General features: G+C 39.7%; 1 protein-coding gene across 1 annotated transcript in view; it reads left to right on the forward strand.

Annotated features, from left to right (window-relative positions):
- The window catches only part of LOC117485686 (obscurin-like), a 44,118-nt gene that overhangs the window by 9,889 nt on the left and 16,136 nt on the right, over window positions 1-18,093 (forward strand). The window contains exons 10-26 of the mRNA XM_034134327.1: window positions 2,380-2,655; window positions 5,894-6,169; window positions 6,764-7,042; window positions 7,230-7,505; window positions 7,740-8,015; window positions 10,622-10,897; window positions 11,356-11,628; window positions 12,142-12,417; window positions 12,499-12,774; window positions 13,060-13,335; window positions 13,419-13,694; window positions 13,812-14,081; window positions 14,200-14,466; window positions 14,573-14,842; window positions 15,417-15,683; window positions 16,750-17,016; window positions 17,631-17,743. Of these exons, the coding sequence (XP_033990218.1) occupies window positions 2,380-2,655; window positions 5,894-6,169; window positions 6,764-7,042; window positions 7,230-7,505; window positions 7,740-8,015; window positions 10,622-10,897; window positions 11,356-11,628; window positions 12,142-12,417; window positions 12,499-12,774; window positions 13,060-13,335; window positions 13,419-13,694; window positions 13,812-14,081; window positions 14,200-14,466; window positions 14,573-14,842; window positions 15,417-15,683; window positions 16,750-17,016; window positions 17,631-17,743 (4,490 nt within the window). The remainder of the gene's footprint in view (window positions 1-2,379; window positions 2,656-5,893; window positions 6,170-6,763; window positions 7,043-7,229; window positions 7,506-7,739; window positions 8,016-10,621; window positions 10,898-11,355; window positions 11,629-12,141; window positions 12,418-12,498; window positions 12,775-13,059; window positions 13,336-13,418; window positions 13,695-13,811; window positions 14,082-14,199; window positions 14,467-14,572; window positions 14,843-15,416; window positions 15,684-16,749; window positions 17,017-17,630; window positions 17,744-18,093) is intronic.

Consider the following 18,093-nt stretch of genomic DNA (forward strand, 5'->3'; position numbering starts at 1 on the left):
AAACATGGGAACTCAATCTCAGACCAAACCTGGTCGATCTTCTTGTTTGTCTTTGCAATGAATTATCCCATAACTCCATTCTAACCCACACTGATGTAAAATTCTGTTATGAGAAGAAGTATTGAGACCATCAACCAATGAAAACCTTTCTCTGTGTACATCACAATGCTTATAGCTACATCGCCAAGGCACTCTTCTGACCAAGAAAAGAAGTCCAATGAAGAGGCCTATCCTGTTGAAGTTGACTGCATGTCCTCAAAATGCAATTCTGGTAGCTGGGACGAGAGAGGAGATACACAGACAAATGAAGAACATTCCAGGCATATGCCAACTTCTCAGTCAAAATATGAATATATGACTGACTGGAATACGACTAAACAGTCAAAGGAGCTCTACGGCAATCAACGAACATCTCCAGCTTTCTGTAACTCTGTAAAGCCACCAATAACACAATCTGACACACACCATCACACTAATAAGCCCACAGAATCACAAGGTGAGGATTTCATTTACTATCTTCAGCATGCAAAAGCCCCATCTGAAGAGCTTGATCATTCCAAGCCGACAGCTGTCCGAACAGATGAGTTCTGTAATTTTCTACAAACTGCAGCTGTTGGATCAGAGGAATGCCCAGTCAAGACTCTATCTGTCCAGTCAAAAGGGCTACATAGCCCAATACAGATGCCAACTGTCCAGTCAGAACTAGGTAATCCCCAACAAACTTCAACTGCCCAGACAGAACACATTACTAACCACCAACATATTTCAACAGTCAAATCGGAAAAGTTCTGCAACTCCTTAAAAACTGCAATTCTGCAGTCAGAGGAGCCCTTTAAATGCTCACACAATGCAACTGTCCAACCAGAGAAGCTATATAAACATTCACACACTAACGTTTTGCAACCAGAGGAGCCATTTCAATGTTCACACACTGCAATTGTCAAACCAGAGGAGTCTTTTAAATTATTACACACCGCAACTGTCCATCCAGGTGAGCCCTCTAAATCTTTTCATACTAGAACTGTCGAATTAACGGAATCCTTACAGTCCTTACATAGTGCGATCGTCCAATCAGAGGAGCCCTATGCATCTTCACATATTGCAACTGTCGAACCAGAAGAGTCCTTTAAATCCTCACATACTACAACAGTCCAACCAGAGGGGCATTCTGAATCCTCCTATATTGCAACTGTCAAACCAAAGGAGTCGTTTAAATCCTCAAATGCTGCAAATGTCCAATTAGAGGAGCCCTCTAAATCCTCCTCACACAATGCAACTGTCCAATCTAATGAGCCATCTAAATCTTCACATACTGCAACTGACCAAACAGAGAAGCCTTTTAAATCCTCACAAACTGCAACTGTCCAATCGGAGGATCTTTGTAGATCCATACAGATGCCAGTCCTGTCGGAGAAGCTTCTGCATTGCTTACAAACTGAACTTGTCCATTTAGAGGAGCCCTGTTACTCCTTATGGACTGCAACTGACCAATCAGAGGAGTTGAACAGACCCTTACAGACATCAACTGTCAAGTCAAAGAAGCTCAGTGGCCTTCCAGACACTGTATCCCCTCAATCACTGGACTTGTATAACTATAATGAGGCAGAAACAGCACAAGCCAAAAAAGGATACAACTTGCAACAATCTGCGCATGACGGATTGGATGACCTCACTCAAAAGGAACAATCAATACCGAACCATTCAGAGGTTTTGTCTCATTCCATGCAAGCAACAACAGTACAAGCAAAGTGTCATCTCAACATGAAGGCATCAGAAGACGAAGTAGACATCAGAAGTTACTCTGGGCAAAGATCACCTCTTCAGTTTGCAGAGCCTCAATATATCAAGCAGGCATCTACTTTCCAATCGGAAGAGATCTATCTATCAAGGACATGTGACAGTCACTGGAGTGACAGTGTCAGAGCAAATAAGGTGGCGGTTGAAGGTGATTTAAATGGTTAGCATTATCAAACCAAAAATGGACGGGCACAATGTTGACATTGTGTAAAATTAAGAGATTGCTTTTGCAATCCTTGACATTTTGACAATTTCTACATTAACTTAAGTAGTTTTTGTATGAACAAACTAAAGTAAGTAGTCAGTGTAAAACTTTGAGCTTGAGTGGTCTGTGAGGAATATTAAAGAAAAGTATGTTTCAAATCCTAACTTGAATGCCTAGTTATCTCAAGTCTAACCAAAGATACCTCTAGTTAGATTACTAATAATGAAAAATACATATATTTTATTATTACTTATTTTAACTGTTAAGATTTATTGGCATGACTAATCTTGATTTGAGACTTTGCTCTGTTATTTTCGCTGTAGTCCGTATTAGTGATGCAATTTCTTTTCTCTTGATGTTACCTCAAACATCCCCAGCTCCACCCGTGAGAATTACAACACTTTGTGAGGCTGAAAGGAACAAGTCTGTTGAAGTCGATGAACCCATAGTGCTGCAATGTAAGATATCAGATCCTAACGCTCAAGTTAATTGGTACAAGGATGGAATAAAACTTCTTGAAGCATCTGGGCAAGACATGCTGGTGGAGGGTTCCATAAGAACGCTGGTCTTCCAGTCAGCGATGCCGTCTCATGCAGGGATTTACAGCTGCACAACAACAGATGATGCAGTGCAGTTTCATGTGGATGTTGAAGGTGACAAAAGTTGTTTTCATCTGTTCTGAAAATAGATTTTTGTCAGGTTCTGTGTAATTCAAATGCATATACATTGCTTAGAGAAAGTAAGTCCTCATTATTTTACTTGGATGAAGAATAATCTACCTCTATCAATAAACAGAAAACCAGCATTAATTAAAACACTGCCATAGCGTTTAATACATAACATTTTCATTTAGTATTTAGATTACATCAGTTTAAGGTTGAAGTTATTACATGACATCTGTACAGACTAAGAGATCTTAGGTACATGCTGCTATTTCAACACAGTCTCACGGCATTTCGTGTTATAGTCACGAAATTAATCTATTGATTCGTGTTCACCAACACGATTTTCGCATTTTTTTCGTGTCACACAGAACGATTTTAAAAGCAATGTAAATAATAACAAATTTGAAGGAAAAAGATCTAAAAAAAGTTACAGATTTCAGTATTCTGACACAGAACGATTTTAGAAGCAATGTATTTCTATTGGTAGTATATTTCGTGCCTGCACCAAATAATAACAAATTAGAAGGACATTTAAAAAAATAAATACAGATCTCAGTATTCTGAGGCTCTTTGCCCCATTTATTTTCCTCGCGGACGGCAAAAAAACTCCGACATTATACAATTTAAAATAAAAGGGTTAGGGTTAGGCTTAGATATTGAGTAAGACATTTTTTTTATGAACCACACAGCTTCTGATCTTCCAAGACCCGACCGGACAAAAAGACGTGTTGCAGGCACGAAATATACTACCAATAGAAATACATTGCTTTTAAAATCGTTCTGTGTGACACGAAAAAAATGCAAAAATCGTGTTGGTGAACACGAATCAATAGATTAAATTAATTTCGTGACTATAACACGAAATGCCGTGAGACTGGGTTGGCTATTTGTGCGGTTTGCACACCAAAATTAAAGTGTTTGAGTATTATAACAACTTATAAACAATGACAAAGAGCTATAAGTGACCACTTGTGAAAGTGTGTAAAAGACTGCAGAATCGTTGCTCGCTAGCTCAAATATCTAAATCAATATACCCCTCCTGACCGCAGGTCCCTAGCTAAAATCGACCTACATACTACAGTAAAGACATTATAAATTAAGCTAATCACCCTAGCTGTGGTAAAACATTATGCTGCGTTCACACCAGATGCAATGCGAATATTCGCTTCGCTCTAATCGCTCCTATCGCATCGCTCTAAACGCTCGAGTTTCACCGCGGCTGCCAGCTGTGTTTACTCACATCATTCAAAAGAGACGCGCTGTCTGATGAACATATTTTACCGTGATTAAATTGTAATACACGTTTCTAAATTATGCCGAAGTAACAACATACTGATACCGGTTAGTAAAAACCATGAATTAATGCTTGACAAGTCTGCAGACAAGACGGCAGGCGAATAATCTTTTAAAATGCTTGTTTTCTGAATGAAGATCGGGTCGACCAGGCTAAGCTAACGTTGTATATGCTCATTCCACACTCATAACAACGACTTACAGACATAAATAAACCAGCGACTGTATTCGCCATGACACAGACAGTCTGTGGTTTGTACTTGTTTAACTTTTGTCCAGTTTCTGAACAGATATGAGGAGCTGTGAGCTCTGAGGGCTAACTGCTAACAGCTAACGGCTGATGTTGTGTGGTTGAACGTCAGTGACGGCAGGCTGAGATCCTCACCGCTGATTGGCTTCCGCGAGAACGCGTCACGTGAATTTGACGCTCGAGTTGAAAAAATGGAACTCTCGTGTTTAATGCGGCACCGTTCAATCGCTTCAATCGCGTGATTCGCGCGGCGTCCACCGCTTCATGCTCGCCGTCGGAGCCAATTCGTGTCTGTCCGCGTCTCTGCATTGACTTTACATGTAATCGCGCCGCCCCCAAACATCGCATCGCGTCCGGTGTGAACGCAGCATTACACGAGACTGCATTGCTCCACGTATTTTCCCGTTTTTGTGTCTAAAAGGTAGCTATTTAGGAAGCTTGCAATGATTCTCACTTGGCAAGATAATTAGTATGAGGGAACAACTCTGGTTTCTGTTGTTAAAGTGGTCATTTTCTGAGAAACAATCATGAATTTGATCAGATATTGAAGTGGTTAGTTCACAAGAAAGAAAAAAATGTACGATAAAGAAAAGTTGAATATTCCCAAGTCTATTGTCTATATCATTATTTTTTAGACTATACAATTATAATTTTTTTGTAAAATCAAACATTCTCTGAAATTGAAGTCACAGATTTACGAGAAAAAGTACCTTTACCTACCTTACCGAATAGGCAACTTGGGTGAAGGTATGACTTGCAATATGCTGCTCCTTTTGACTCCTACTTTCGTTAGTTGGATTTGTCGGTTAAGGTTAGACATGCCGGGTGGGATTGGTAGGGAGAAATTCAGTCAGAAAAACTGCAGATTGATTCATGCCCTCTCCAAAGTATAAAAAATAAGTTTTCAGACAAGGTAGATTTGTTAGTCCTAATGTGCTTCTGTTTGTGTTGGAATGACATGCTGTTGGACAAATGGGCTTTTGGTCCAATGGGACTTATTTCTGACAATTTGGGTTTTGGAATAATAGGCTGTCGAAAAAATTGCATGGCACTGAATTTTCTTCTTGCGAAATCCGATTGTGAAATATACTTTGACTGTGAACTTTGACCAGGTAGTGGTGTCTTCCATAGCGAAGTGTTCACTGGTCCAACTGTTGCGTGGCAAAGATGCCGATCATTATATGCAAAAAGTTTACAGTGTACCACACTCATTGTGCACTGCATTTGTCCGTACTGTACTTCGTATTTGGACGACTTGTGCACTCAAAATAGCAAATGTGAGTTCAGATATATATGAATTGAGACGCAGCAAAAAAAAAGATCTCAGAATATTACCCACTTCCCGGTTTTAAAAATGTATATATATTTTTTTTTACGCCTTACATAAGAAATCTAGGAAGAAATGTTTTATTTTTTCATTAAGAAATATGTGCTGCATCATCCTACAAGCAAATAACCAACATTCTGTATCTTTTACTTTGGGTCTACCAGGAATTCAATGTTTGTTAACTGAAGAAAATATAATTTAAAAGCTAATAAGGTATACACAAAAGATTTGTACAATATTTGCAATGGTTGAACATGCTGCTTAAGCATTTAGCTTCAGGCTTGTGCTTTGCTTCCTTTCGCTGATACCAGTGTCTGTTTTATTGACCAATTCTATTTTTACATTCAATCCTGTAGCTCTACTTCTGAAGTTCTCAGCTTTATCTGAGGGTGACCAGAAAAAGACGGTCATGACGGGCTCTCCCATTGCACTACAATGTGAGCTGTCAGACCCCACTGGACAAGTCAGTTGGTACAAGGATGGAACAAAGCTCCTACCTCAAAATGGAGTAGACATCCAGTCAGAGGGAAATGTCAGGGGTCTAGTTGTCCCATCAGCAGAGCGGGCTCACACTGGCATATACCGCTGCGAGTCAAAGGATGATGACATCCAGTTTGCTGTGGAAGTAAAAGGTGATGCTCAGGAACTCTGTAGCGCTTTCACTGTCTTGCACGGCCAACTTACTGTAACAGCAGGTGATTAAGTCACAATTGTCTAATCATCTAATAGAAAATGGTTATCTAATTTGGTCAACTAATTCCTAAAATCTATTGCCCCTAATCAATGTTTTAACAGTGTGAAATGAGATAATATAGGACTCCTCTCCAAAATCTGTTGAAGATGAGCAGCTTCACAATGCCGCTTCTGAATATGCATGTCCAATATCTGATGGAAAGCTTTCGTCTTTTTCATTTAAGACACTAACGGAAAACTTTATCACAAACAATCCCATTTTTGTTCTTATATGTGCTGTTTATTCTGTAATGTTTATGTAAGTCTACAATTACTGGATATCTTGGACATTCAGATATCGATTCTTGCTCTTCAAGCACTATGAAATGTGTTTTACTCATTGTCCTCGTTTGTGTTTCTGTTGTATGTTGTTGTGTCATTTTGTCTTGAAACTCTTTCTAATTGAATACAGTAGGTTGGATATTTAATGATCTCAAATAATAACATTCATGCAGTTATTAAGACACTCTATTTTCAATATTTGAAACCTATAGCACTACCTTTGAAGTTCTCAGAGCTTCAAGAGAAGGACAAGAGCAAGTACGTCCAAGAAGGTTCTCCCATTGTCCTCAGCTGTGAACTCTCTCATGATCCTTCTGCCCATGTGGATTGGTACAAGGATGGAATGAAACTCCTACCACAAAACAATATGGAACTACAGTCAGATGGTCTAACAAGAACTCTACTCATCCACTCAGCTGAACATATGCACTGTGGCACCTATGAATGCTCAACTTCAGATGACACCATCACATTTAAAGTGGACGTAGAAGGTGATTTATGTCCTTCCTTTCTATCTTCTTATCATACATACCACATCAATCTTGTTCTATGGTGTGAGTGTTAAACAATTTGTCGAGTTTGTGTTGAATGTTCTGGAGAACATGGTATGACTGTCTGTTTTGTCCACTGTTTGAGTTCAACTCTTATTCAAAACCCCTTGTTATTCCTTTCTCTTAGGCCGATCGCCAAAGATCATGCCAATCCCCCTGTCAGAAAAATACAAGATGATTACAATGGGTGGTCAAATTGTCCTTCAGTGTGAGGTCTCAGACCCTGTCGCCCAGGTCTCCTGGTTTAAAGATGAGGTTGAGCTTTTTTGCAAAACTGGCCTTGATATGAAAAGAGATGGCAGTCAGAGAAAATTAATGATCCATTCTGCTAAGGTCTCTGACTCTGGTCTCTACAGCTGTAGCCTCGCTGATGATGTTGTGACATTCCAGGTGGACGTTGAAGGTGATTTTCTTGAATTGTGTTCAGTTTTAAGTAGAGCTTCCAGGTTTTTCCAATTGCCTTTAAATGTGCACTACTTATTTGCTCAATTACATCCAACTGTAACTGTCTTAAAACACAGAACTTTATCAATTATCTATACTGCGCTAAAATAACCCAAAAGTTTGATGAACAATACTTAAATGATGTTCTGACAGCATAACAACAGTGCTTTGCAAATCTTATTTTACCCTCCAGCCTCTCCTGTGAGGTTTTCAGCACTTCCAGATGTTGCAAGAAACACATTTGTTGAAGCAGGCTGCCCACTTAAGCTGCAGTGTGAAGTTTCAGAGCCAACTGCGCAGGTCTATTGGCACAAGAATGGCAAACAGCTACCTCCAAAGAGTGACTGTGAAATCCAAACAAAAGAAAAACTCAGAGCGTTGGTTATTGCATCAGCAGAAGTCAGACACTCTGGGGTGTACAGCTGTGAGGCCGCAGATGACCATATAGAATTCAAGGTGGATGTTGCAGGTGATCCAAGTATTTTGAGCTTTGTCAGAATCATTAACTTCTTTTAGTGAATGCTTGCCTACTAGATCAACTTATTGAATTATAATGTTCTAAGATTGGGTGTACTGATGCTTACATTTGTACTTCATATGATTTGGGGGACATATAAACCCTAATAGAAAATATGTGACAGCTTGCCTAAATGTAATATATTATAATAATGGATATGTTCATTGGGGATCAGGCATTATTTAATGGTGCCAATTGTTTTTATAAGCAGCAGCAGTGATACGTAGCTCAATGTAGTTCTTGCTCTAACATGCTAATGCTTAAAGGCCATTTAGACTGTGCAAATCCAAAATGTTAGATTAACAGTGGATCAAATACTATGTGCAAAAGTGGTAGAGGTAGCTGGAAATAGCAAACTATAGCAAGTTTCAACCAATTTTGTAGTTTATCTTGGCCCCACACAGCCTTTTAGTGTTTTTCGGCACATTGTTTTGGTTTTACAACCAGAAGCTGTATCGTTTGGCTGTCTCACTGCCCTCATCGACCCTGTTGTAAAATGCAGCATGCAACTATTTAAATAACAATCTTTAATACAACGACTTAATGCTATTTGCCTGGCATGGGAGGCTAGCTTAATAGCCTGATATTGTAATCAGGAATTGGTGGAGACCAAAACAGAGCTAAAAGGACGACCAACACAGTCTCACGGCATTTCGTGTTATAGTCACGAAATGAATCTATTGATTCGTGTTCACCAACACGATTTCGCCATTTTTTTCGTGTCACACAGAACGATTTTAAAAGCAATGTAAATAATAACAAATTAGAAGGAAAAAGACATTTAAAAAAATACAGATTTAAGTATTCTGACACAGAACGATTTTAGAAGCAATGTATTTATATTGGTAGTATGTTTCGTGCCTGCACCAAATAATAACAAATTAGAAGGAAAAAAAGATGACATAAAATACAGATTTCAGTATTCTGAGGCTCTGAGCCATTTCTTTTCCTCACTGACGGCAAAAAAACTCAGACATTGTACAATTTAAAATAAAAGGGATAGAGTTAGGCTTAGGGTAAGATATTGAGTAAGAACATGTTTTTATGAACCACACAGCTTCTGGTCTTCCAAGACCCGACCGGACAAAAAGACGTGTTGCAGCCACGAAACATACTACCAATAGAAATACATTGCATTTAAAATCATTCTGTGTGACACAAAAAAAAGGTGAAAATCGTGTTGGTGAACACGAATCAATAGATTAAATTAATTTCGTGACTAATAACACGAAATGCCGTGAGACTGGGTTGGGACGACGGGCCAAAAACGCAACTCCTAATGAATAATACATTTGCTCTGTGTCTACTGCGTGTGTTAATATGTAGCTGTTTGCTAACATGTTTGCAACTTTATAAGATGATAATATGTGAACTTAAATAATGAATGCTGATTTAATAACTCAGTGCACGGGATCAGCAGTGGCTCCTAATTTTTGACCCTCGTCAAACTGTACCCCTTGTTGCAGGAATCAGAGCAGATTGTTGCGTTTTCCACTGTGTGACTATGGCAAGACTTGGATGAGTTGCATGCACTGCGGACTTCCTGGTCTGAAAGTGCATAAAGGCTGTGCAAGTTCTTTGTTAACAACTCAAGTTAAATTAACAAATAGACAAGTAGCAAAAAACTGTTACTTTCAGCTGACTCACTGTTTGCATCTGAGTCCATGACTCTATTACTGTTTGAATACCTTTGTCAACCTGTGTACGCAAAATCTTTAACATACCAAATAAAAGGTCACAACGTCTGTTCAACTTGGACTAAAATGTTACATTTTACAGCCTTCAGCATGAAAATTCAAGTATTACATAGAATAGCCAATCTGATTACTATCTGGTTACTGTTCAATGAATTGGAATTCCTATAGCACCAGTTTGATTCTCAGCTGTTCCAGAGACTGAGAGGAGCAAATCTGTTGAAGCAGGCAGCCCGACCAATCTGCAGTGTGAGACCTCAGACCCCACAAGCCAGACCTGCTGGTGTGAGGATGGAATAAAACTCTCACGGAAATCGGGAATAAACATCGAATCAGAGGGCAATAAGAGGACACTTATCAAGTCTGCATCTTCTTCATGCTCTGGAGGTTACAGTTATAAAACTGATGATGATTCAGATTTCAACGATTTCTATGAGGAGGTTAAAGGTGATATGCTTAGCTTTTCTTAGAAAGATGTTGTCATTGCTGAGTCTACACCTTCATCACCTCTAATATCGAAAAAGGAAGCAAAACCTTATCATCGCCATCATCATCATCATCATATTCATCATAGTAGATTTGCTTCTAAGTGTCCTAATTTCATTCAACATTTATTTGCTTTTCCTATGTGCTTCACATTTAATAGCATGTCTTTTGATGAGTCTAATGGTTTGTTCAACACAACTGTGGTAACAGCTTTTCATCAGTGCACTGCTTTAATAATTAATTTCACTTTGCTTCAAAAGTGGATTAACATTCACGTGTCTGGGCTGTGAAATCCGATGGACTACTACATGCATGAGCATATAACAAATTCTACCTTCAAGCAATGACTTACTCCTTTTGTGTATTGTTTTTTTGCAGAGCCACCGGTAACGTTTGCTGAGATCCCAGAGGAGGACCTTTTCAAGAGTGTTGTGGAACAAGAACAGCTTGTTTTGTCATGTGAAGTATCAAGGGCTGGCAGTGTTGTCCAGTGGTACAAAGATGGAGCTCAAGTGCAACCATGCGACAATATCACAATGCAAGTAGAGGACACCAAAAGGAATCTGACAATACATGCAGCCCAACTGTCCGATACAGGCACATACACATGCCGTGCAGGAGACAACATTCTAATGTACAAGGTTAACATACGAGGTAATTGGTTAAAAATTGCTTAAAGGTAGGGTAGGTAAATTTGAGAAACCGGCTCGAGATCGCTAGAATTTGAAAATACACAACCGGAGAAAATCTGCCACTTCCTTACAGAGCCCCTCCTCCAACACACACGAACGCGCACATGACCAATGAGGGCACGAGATAAGTTTGTGCACAGATGGAAGGCTGACAGGCAGGTAGGCCATCCAGTTATTTTAGCCTGATTGGTCGTGCTTTTTACAGTACTACGGCTTCCACAGATGACATTTTTTTATGGATTTTTTGTCAAAGCACTTAAGATATTCATTGCTATCGGGATGTTAAGAGCATTCCATGGAATATAACAAAAAGTGTATCTCGAGCCGGTTTCTCAAACTTACCTACCCCACCTTTAAGAAAACTTCATTCTCAAAATACATAGTGGGTATCGTTTGATATTATGTTTTCTTCTTCCAAAGAACCTCCGGTAATGATTATCCACCCCAAGGAAGATGTTCACCTTGACCGTCATGTCCCCGAGGAAATTATTCTGAGCTGCGAATTGTCTCGTCCAAATGGTGTTGTCAGCTGGTACAAAGACGGACAAAAGCTGCAAGAGAGTGAGAACATCAAGCTCAAGATTGAAGGCCCTTATCGACGACTGAAGATCATTTCTAGTGGAGTAGAAGATTCTGGAGAATACGTCTGTGACACAGCCGATGCTTCAATATTCTTTCATCTTAGTATTACAGGTAAAATCCCTGATTCCACACACAGTCAATTGCACATTTCTATATATCTAGGTATCTCAGTATTGTAACAACCAAAAGCACAATGAGTTGCATGTGGTACTAAATGCAACAGTATACAGTACTTTTAATTAGGAACTTTGTGTAAGCTAACACAAAAAGTGATGGGATTACTAAAACAATTGTTTGTCCCCCGCAACTCCTGGCCAATTTCTACGTGACATGATTTGTTTGTTGGGTTATGGACTACAAAGTTAGAAAAAATTAATTGTCACATGACCAATTTTATAGTTTGAAATAAGGGTAGGAAGTTTAAGGCAATGTTTGATGATCTGATAGCACTTTTGCTTGAAGCATACCATCAATGTTATCATTGCAAAAGTTAGGGTTTATCTTTCAACCAGGATCAAAGTATGCCAAAAAGTTCTGCAAGGAATAAACATAACAACTTTGCAGATATTTTGTAGCATTCATTAAAGTAATGAGTGATGGCTAATGTTTACCGCCTCTTTCCAGAACCTCCAGTCCGGATTGTTTCCCCGAGTCAGTCTCAAATGGAACTGTGCCAACAGACCTCTGAGAGGATGGTATTGAGCTGCGAAATCTCACGGCCCAATGCAGTAGTGCGCTGGTATCGAGACGGTCTTGAAGTGGAGGAGAATGAGAACCTTATCCTCGAAGTGGATGGTGTCTACAGAAGACTTATTATACCAGAAACTACTGTCCAAGATTCTGCCGAATATGTCTGTGACACTGCAGATGACTCCATGACCTTCTTTGTGAACATAGCAGGTGAAAAAATATGTTTTCAATGTAATGCTTGGGCAGTGTTTGTTAATCCATTTCTAACACGAACATTTTCTAAATTCACAGAGGCTCCTGTTCGTTTTGTACGTCCGAGGAAGATGGCAGGTAGAGTAGACAAAGTGGTTGGGGAGACTCTGGTTCTAGACTGCGAGGTTTCAAGATCAAATGCTGAAGTCACCTGGAAGAAGAATGGGGAAGAAGTAGAAGACTCCAGAAATATCACCATCCTTGAGGATGGTGTCATGCGTCAGTTAACTGTTCACTCACTAACAATGGAAGATGCTGGCCAATATGTCTGCGATGCTAAGGATGATGTGATGGATTTCCATGTAGAAGTGCAAGGTAGGTTGTTAGCTATAAGCTATAACTCCAAAATAATAGGGAGCTCCTTATGTCCCGAAAGATGACATTCTACGGTATCTTTACGAGTAATGTGTATTGTGCACTCAAGATCCAGCCAATAGATCCCTAACCAAGACACTATGATAATAACTTCTGGGTACAAAAATATCATCTTTCAGGAGCGTCGGAGCTCTGTACTAGATAACAAATAATGATAATAATAAAAATAAAAACAGAAAAAGGTTCCATTCCAATAGAATTCTGTACTATTTTGTTTGTTTTCAGAATTGCCTGTAACAATTCTTGGAAAAACGGACACAAAAACTGAAAAGCAGTTCTTGGTATCAGATGACATTATTCTAGTGTGTGAACTATCAAGATCGAATGCCTCAGTCAGTTGGTACAAAGCTAATCAGCTAATTGATGACACCGAGCGATACTGTAGCGAAGAGCAAGGGGTTTTCCGCTCACTGGTTGTCCTTAATGCTGGACTTGAAGATTCAGGAGAGTACACCTGTGATGCAGTGGATGATAAGATGGTCTTTTATATCACTGTCAAAGGTAATCATATTATCAAGCAATGTAAATGTTAACTGTCTGTCCTTCAATCAGGATGGAAATAATGCATTGTCCTTTGTGTTCAGAGCCTCAAGTATCAATCATCGGAAACTCAGGCCACCCGGAGCATCATATGCTGGTAGAAGGAGATGACCTCATTTTAGAGTGTGAAGTGTCTCGGCCAAACGCAACCGTCCAGTGGTTATGGAATGGCGAGATGCTGAAACCAGACACTCGTATACAAATTGACAGCCATGATGTTGTACGGAAGCTTGTTCTCACTGGACTCCAGCCCTCAGACTCTGGAGAATACATTTGTGATGCCATGGATGACAAATTGACAACGATTGTTGAGGTTCAAGGTGAGATTTAAACTACTTTGGAACAGGCTTTTGATGACATTTATTAGTTTCTGTTTGATTACCTTATCGCTTCATGTTTACACATGAAATTCATGAGAAAATCTAATTTTTTCTCAGAGCTACCAGTCAAGTTTGAGAATAAAAAACCAGCTAGTAACATCACAGCCTATGAAAATGAGAGTGTTACGCTGTGTGCCACTGTGAGCCGAGAAATAACTAATGTTCGGTGGCTGAAAGATGGCCAACTATTGAACAGGGACAACATTCACATCTCCAGTGAGGGTAATACCTACAAGGTCACCATTAATCCCTTGCAGCTGTCAGATTCTGGAGAATATGTCTGTGACATTAATACAGATCAGATGCAGTTCAGTCTTTTAGTCAAAGGTAAGACTTTGGCAATCCTAAATTAAATGTGACCACTATTTCCAAGTAGCAGTAACTTGATCCTAACTGTTTCGAAGCTAACATTTTTGGATTATTGTTTTTTTATTCTACTCATCAGAAATGAAAATGACATTTACCAAACCATTGGAGAACATTGTGTCTCTGAAAGGTAGTATACTTATATTACGATGTGAGATCAGCAAGCCTAAAGGAGATGTCCAGTGGCTTAAAGATGGCCACGAGATCTCTCCAAGCCGTCGGCACACAATAAGGGCACAAGGTCGAGAGCGAAGCTTTACCATCCAGCAACTAGAGGAAGAAGATGCTGGAGAATATGCCTGTGAATCCACAGATGATAGGACCTCAGCTACTGTAAATGTACAAAGTAAGTCAATTTAAATAATAAAATAAAAGGCAAAAATAATGTATTAATAAATGTTAAATAATAAATAATGTTTAACATTGTCCATGTGCCATCTTAATATGTACAGCTCCCCGTGTTGTTGAGTTCATTGCGGAGCTTCGTAACATCACTGTCCGTGAAGGAGAAGATGCAGTATTTAAGTGTGTGGTTTCACCAGAGGACACTCGCTTGGTGTGGTGCCTAAATGGCAAGCAAGTAGCTCCAAATGAGCGCACTGTCATTTCAAGTAACGGACTATGCCACATGCTCTGCATCCACAACTGCATGGTATCAGATAGCGGCAGAGTAACAGCTGATGCAGAGGGGACAGTTTCAGAGGCAGAACTCCAAATCCAAGGTGAGTTCCATCCATTACTACCGTGACTAAATACTCATCACAGACAAACACACACATACAGTAAATACATTTGTCTTAACAAATCTCAGAAGTTACAACATTTAACAATCAATACTTTTCAATAACCTGCTATCTTTTTGGTAGTCCTGACCATGTTTTTTTTACCTATGAGCTATTATCAGCAACACTGGAGTATAAAGTATAAAAATGGAAAGTAGTAGAGTTTATATGCCTGAGTACCATTGGCACCACTTAAGTGTGTATGCAAAATAAAGGCCCATTCAGACAAGTTTCAATTGTTGAAGAGGCGCTTTTGAAGGCTAGTGCTTAGCAGCTTCTCCTGTTGGAATTCCTCTGGTAACTGAGAGGAGAGTGGCTCAGTGGTTCTGGTTTATGTGACACTGTTGGGGGCAAAGATCCTCCAAGGTGTACTCTTGCTCTATGTGCTTGAACTTGATAACTCTGCTGATTGTCTCTCTTTCTGTATTTGGTATTTTGCTTTGTCTGGGATTGACTTTAGAGTATTTTTATGAAAAATTAATAAAGAAGACATAAATATATTTAATATATTTAGAGCAACAGGTGCTGTTCACCAAGAAAATGACGCCAGTTGTCGCTGAAGAGTACAGTGAGGCAACTCTAGAGGTGGAGGTAGGTCTGGATTCGGGAGAGGTGCAGTGGATGAGGCAAGGGGTACTGATCCACCCTGGAGCCAAGAATACCCTGAAACACAAGGGCCGCAAACACAGTCTCACCATCCACAGACTTGCCATTTCTGACCGGGGCAGCTACAGCTGTGAGACCCTCCACGACCGCACGCAAGCCCAGCTCACAGTGGAACGTGAGTGTGCACGTGTTCTCACTATGCCCTCTTGTTGTTTGTTTACCGCCGTTGCCGATGACTCCACCTCTTGCACGCCCTCCAACGCTGCTTCTCGTGAAGGCAAATCCCAATTAACTGAGTAGAAGTAATTTGAGTGAGTGGGGACCGGGGTGGCACTTGTACTGCAGCATGATGGCAACTAACAGGTGATAGCCTTACAGCCCAAGCTGACTTTCAGACAAGATTTTCTTTATTGACAAAGATCAATCAGGCCCTGATGATTTAATTAGCAATGTCAACGGATAATCAGATTAGTTTTAAGGGAAGTGCTTTATAATTAACTTAAGATGCCACTACTACTAGAATAACATTTTGCAACCATAATAAAATGTTCCTATGAACCAACAAGACTTACATTTATTGAAATAGCAATCTTGCCACACCATAAAATCGGCATCTTGTAGTGACATAAGCTTGTTTTTCTTTTTACATGATTCTTATATTTCTTAGCCCTATGATTCAAAGGCCGTGGGTGAATTAAAGGCTGTTCTTTCAACACTACTGTGGGTGGGACAGGGAAAGTTAGGACTTCAGGCTGCTGTTGGCACCTCCTATGAATTTGGATCTCCTCCGATTGCGTCTAAATTTACACTCTGGCCTTCAAAACTAAGGTTGCTGTCATCAGGTCTCCAAAATAAACACTCCTTTTTTTCCACAGGGAATGTGCGTCTGTTAGAATAAGTGAAAAATGTTGGCAGTTTCAAAGCGGGCTTTTGTGTAAAGCCCCATACTCAAATGACTAAACTATTGGCTTGTCGATGTGTGCCAGCTTGTATTGTTTAACTGCAGACTGATGTGTTCAGAACAGACTCCAAGCCTATACTGTAACATAAAAAGGGACACCATGGTCTATCTCAGTGTTAAAGTGGAATGCAAACGCTTCTGACTAAGGTCAATCTATTAAACATAACATTTGTTTAACTATAATTTTCTTACAATGGACAGTGACAATGCACACTAAGAAGCTGCACTTGTTGGGAGTATTGTGCCGCCTTTTTACACAGGTCTGCAATGTTCTTTACAGCTCGAAGGATCACAATCAAGAGAGGGCTGACCGACATTAAAACAACAGAGAGAGAAACTGCCTCTTTTGAGGTGGAGCTCTCTCATTCCAATGTACCCGGCACCTGGATGAGAAACGCAATCAAGCTTAAGCCGACAAATCACTATCGTATGAGTGCCAAAGGACAAGTCCACAGCCTCACCATCTATAACCTGTCAGTAGAAGACACCGGCAGCTTTACATTCTCTGTGGAGAATTTGAAGACGACTGCAAGGCTTGTTGTGAAGGGTGAGACATTTAAGAGGTTTTGCCAATTATTTAACACAGTTGTCTGATAATCCACAGTAAAATAAGGGCGTTCTGGAGGAAATGTACTTTTAACAAGGCGTCTACTTTTGTACATTTTCAACGCACAAAACCAGAGTACACTAGACTGCAGTATTACCAAAACAAATGTTACTGTAAATGTGTGTTGTGACTTCAGACTGGTAGCTAAAGTGGTCCTCTCACAGTAGACCAGATGCCAACCAGTTGAGGCATGATAATAGAATAGAGCGACGGCTCCACTTCTGTTGGCTTTATCCGGGCTCACGTTACAAACACAAAGTAGTCTACCCTGACCCAGTGACAAGCGGTAGCTCTGTTCACTCTTATCTGTCAGGGGCTAGTTTAACCTCATGCTGTAAAATAATCCGCTTCATGCCGAGTCACTCAGGATGCATCATCCCTTTGAGCTACAGCGATGACAATTGGATGAAAATCTCATCACGGTAAATGATTCCACATAACTGAACCGTATTTCTTCTTTGAGTTGCTACACACATACTTTGTGCATTGTTTGAAGTGAAGACAATTAAGATGTTCTTTTAATTGCCTAACTTTTAATGTTTTTTGTCCACTAGAGCCCCCTGTGACCATGTTCAGAAAACTGGAAGACCAGAAATTCCCTGATGGGGCAGTAATCTCTATTGAGTGTGAACTGTCAAGACACAACATTGATGTGAAGTGGATGAAGGCAAGTGTTGCATTCTTGTTTTCTTTTCATAACTAACAACCAAATCAAAAACTATCTATGACAAAGTGTCACATTACAATGTGTTATCACCTCAAAGTAAAACAAAAAACCATAACATTATAAAAAACTTAACACACCCTCACTTTGCATAAGAAATGCTACATAATTGAAATGTAAAATGAAAGTCAGGGGCTAAAAAAAATAGGAAATCCACCTCCTTTTCGGAGATAAACATACAGCTATTTAACCATGGGTAATTTGGTTTTAACGGCATCACTCTTTCAAAATTAAAGCACTGCAATTACAATGTGGCAGCATATTGTGACAGGATAAAAATACCGCTTTATTAA

This window comes from Trematomus bernacchii, unplaced genomic scaffold (genome assembly GCF_902827165.1).
Source record: "Trematomus bernacchii unplaced genomic scaffold, fTreBer1.1, whole genome shotgun sequence".
NCBI lineage: Eukaryota > Metazoa > Chordata > Actinopteri > Perciformes > Nototheniidae > Trematomus > Trematomus bernacchii.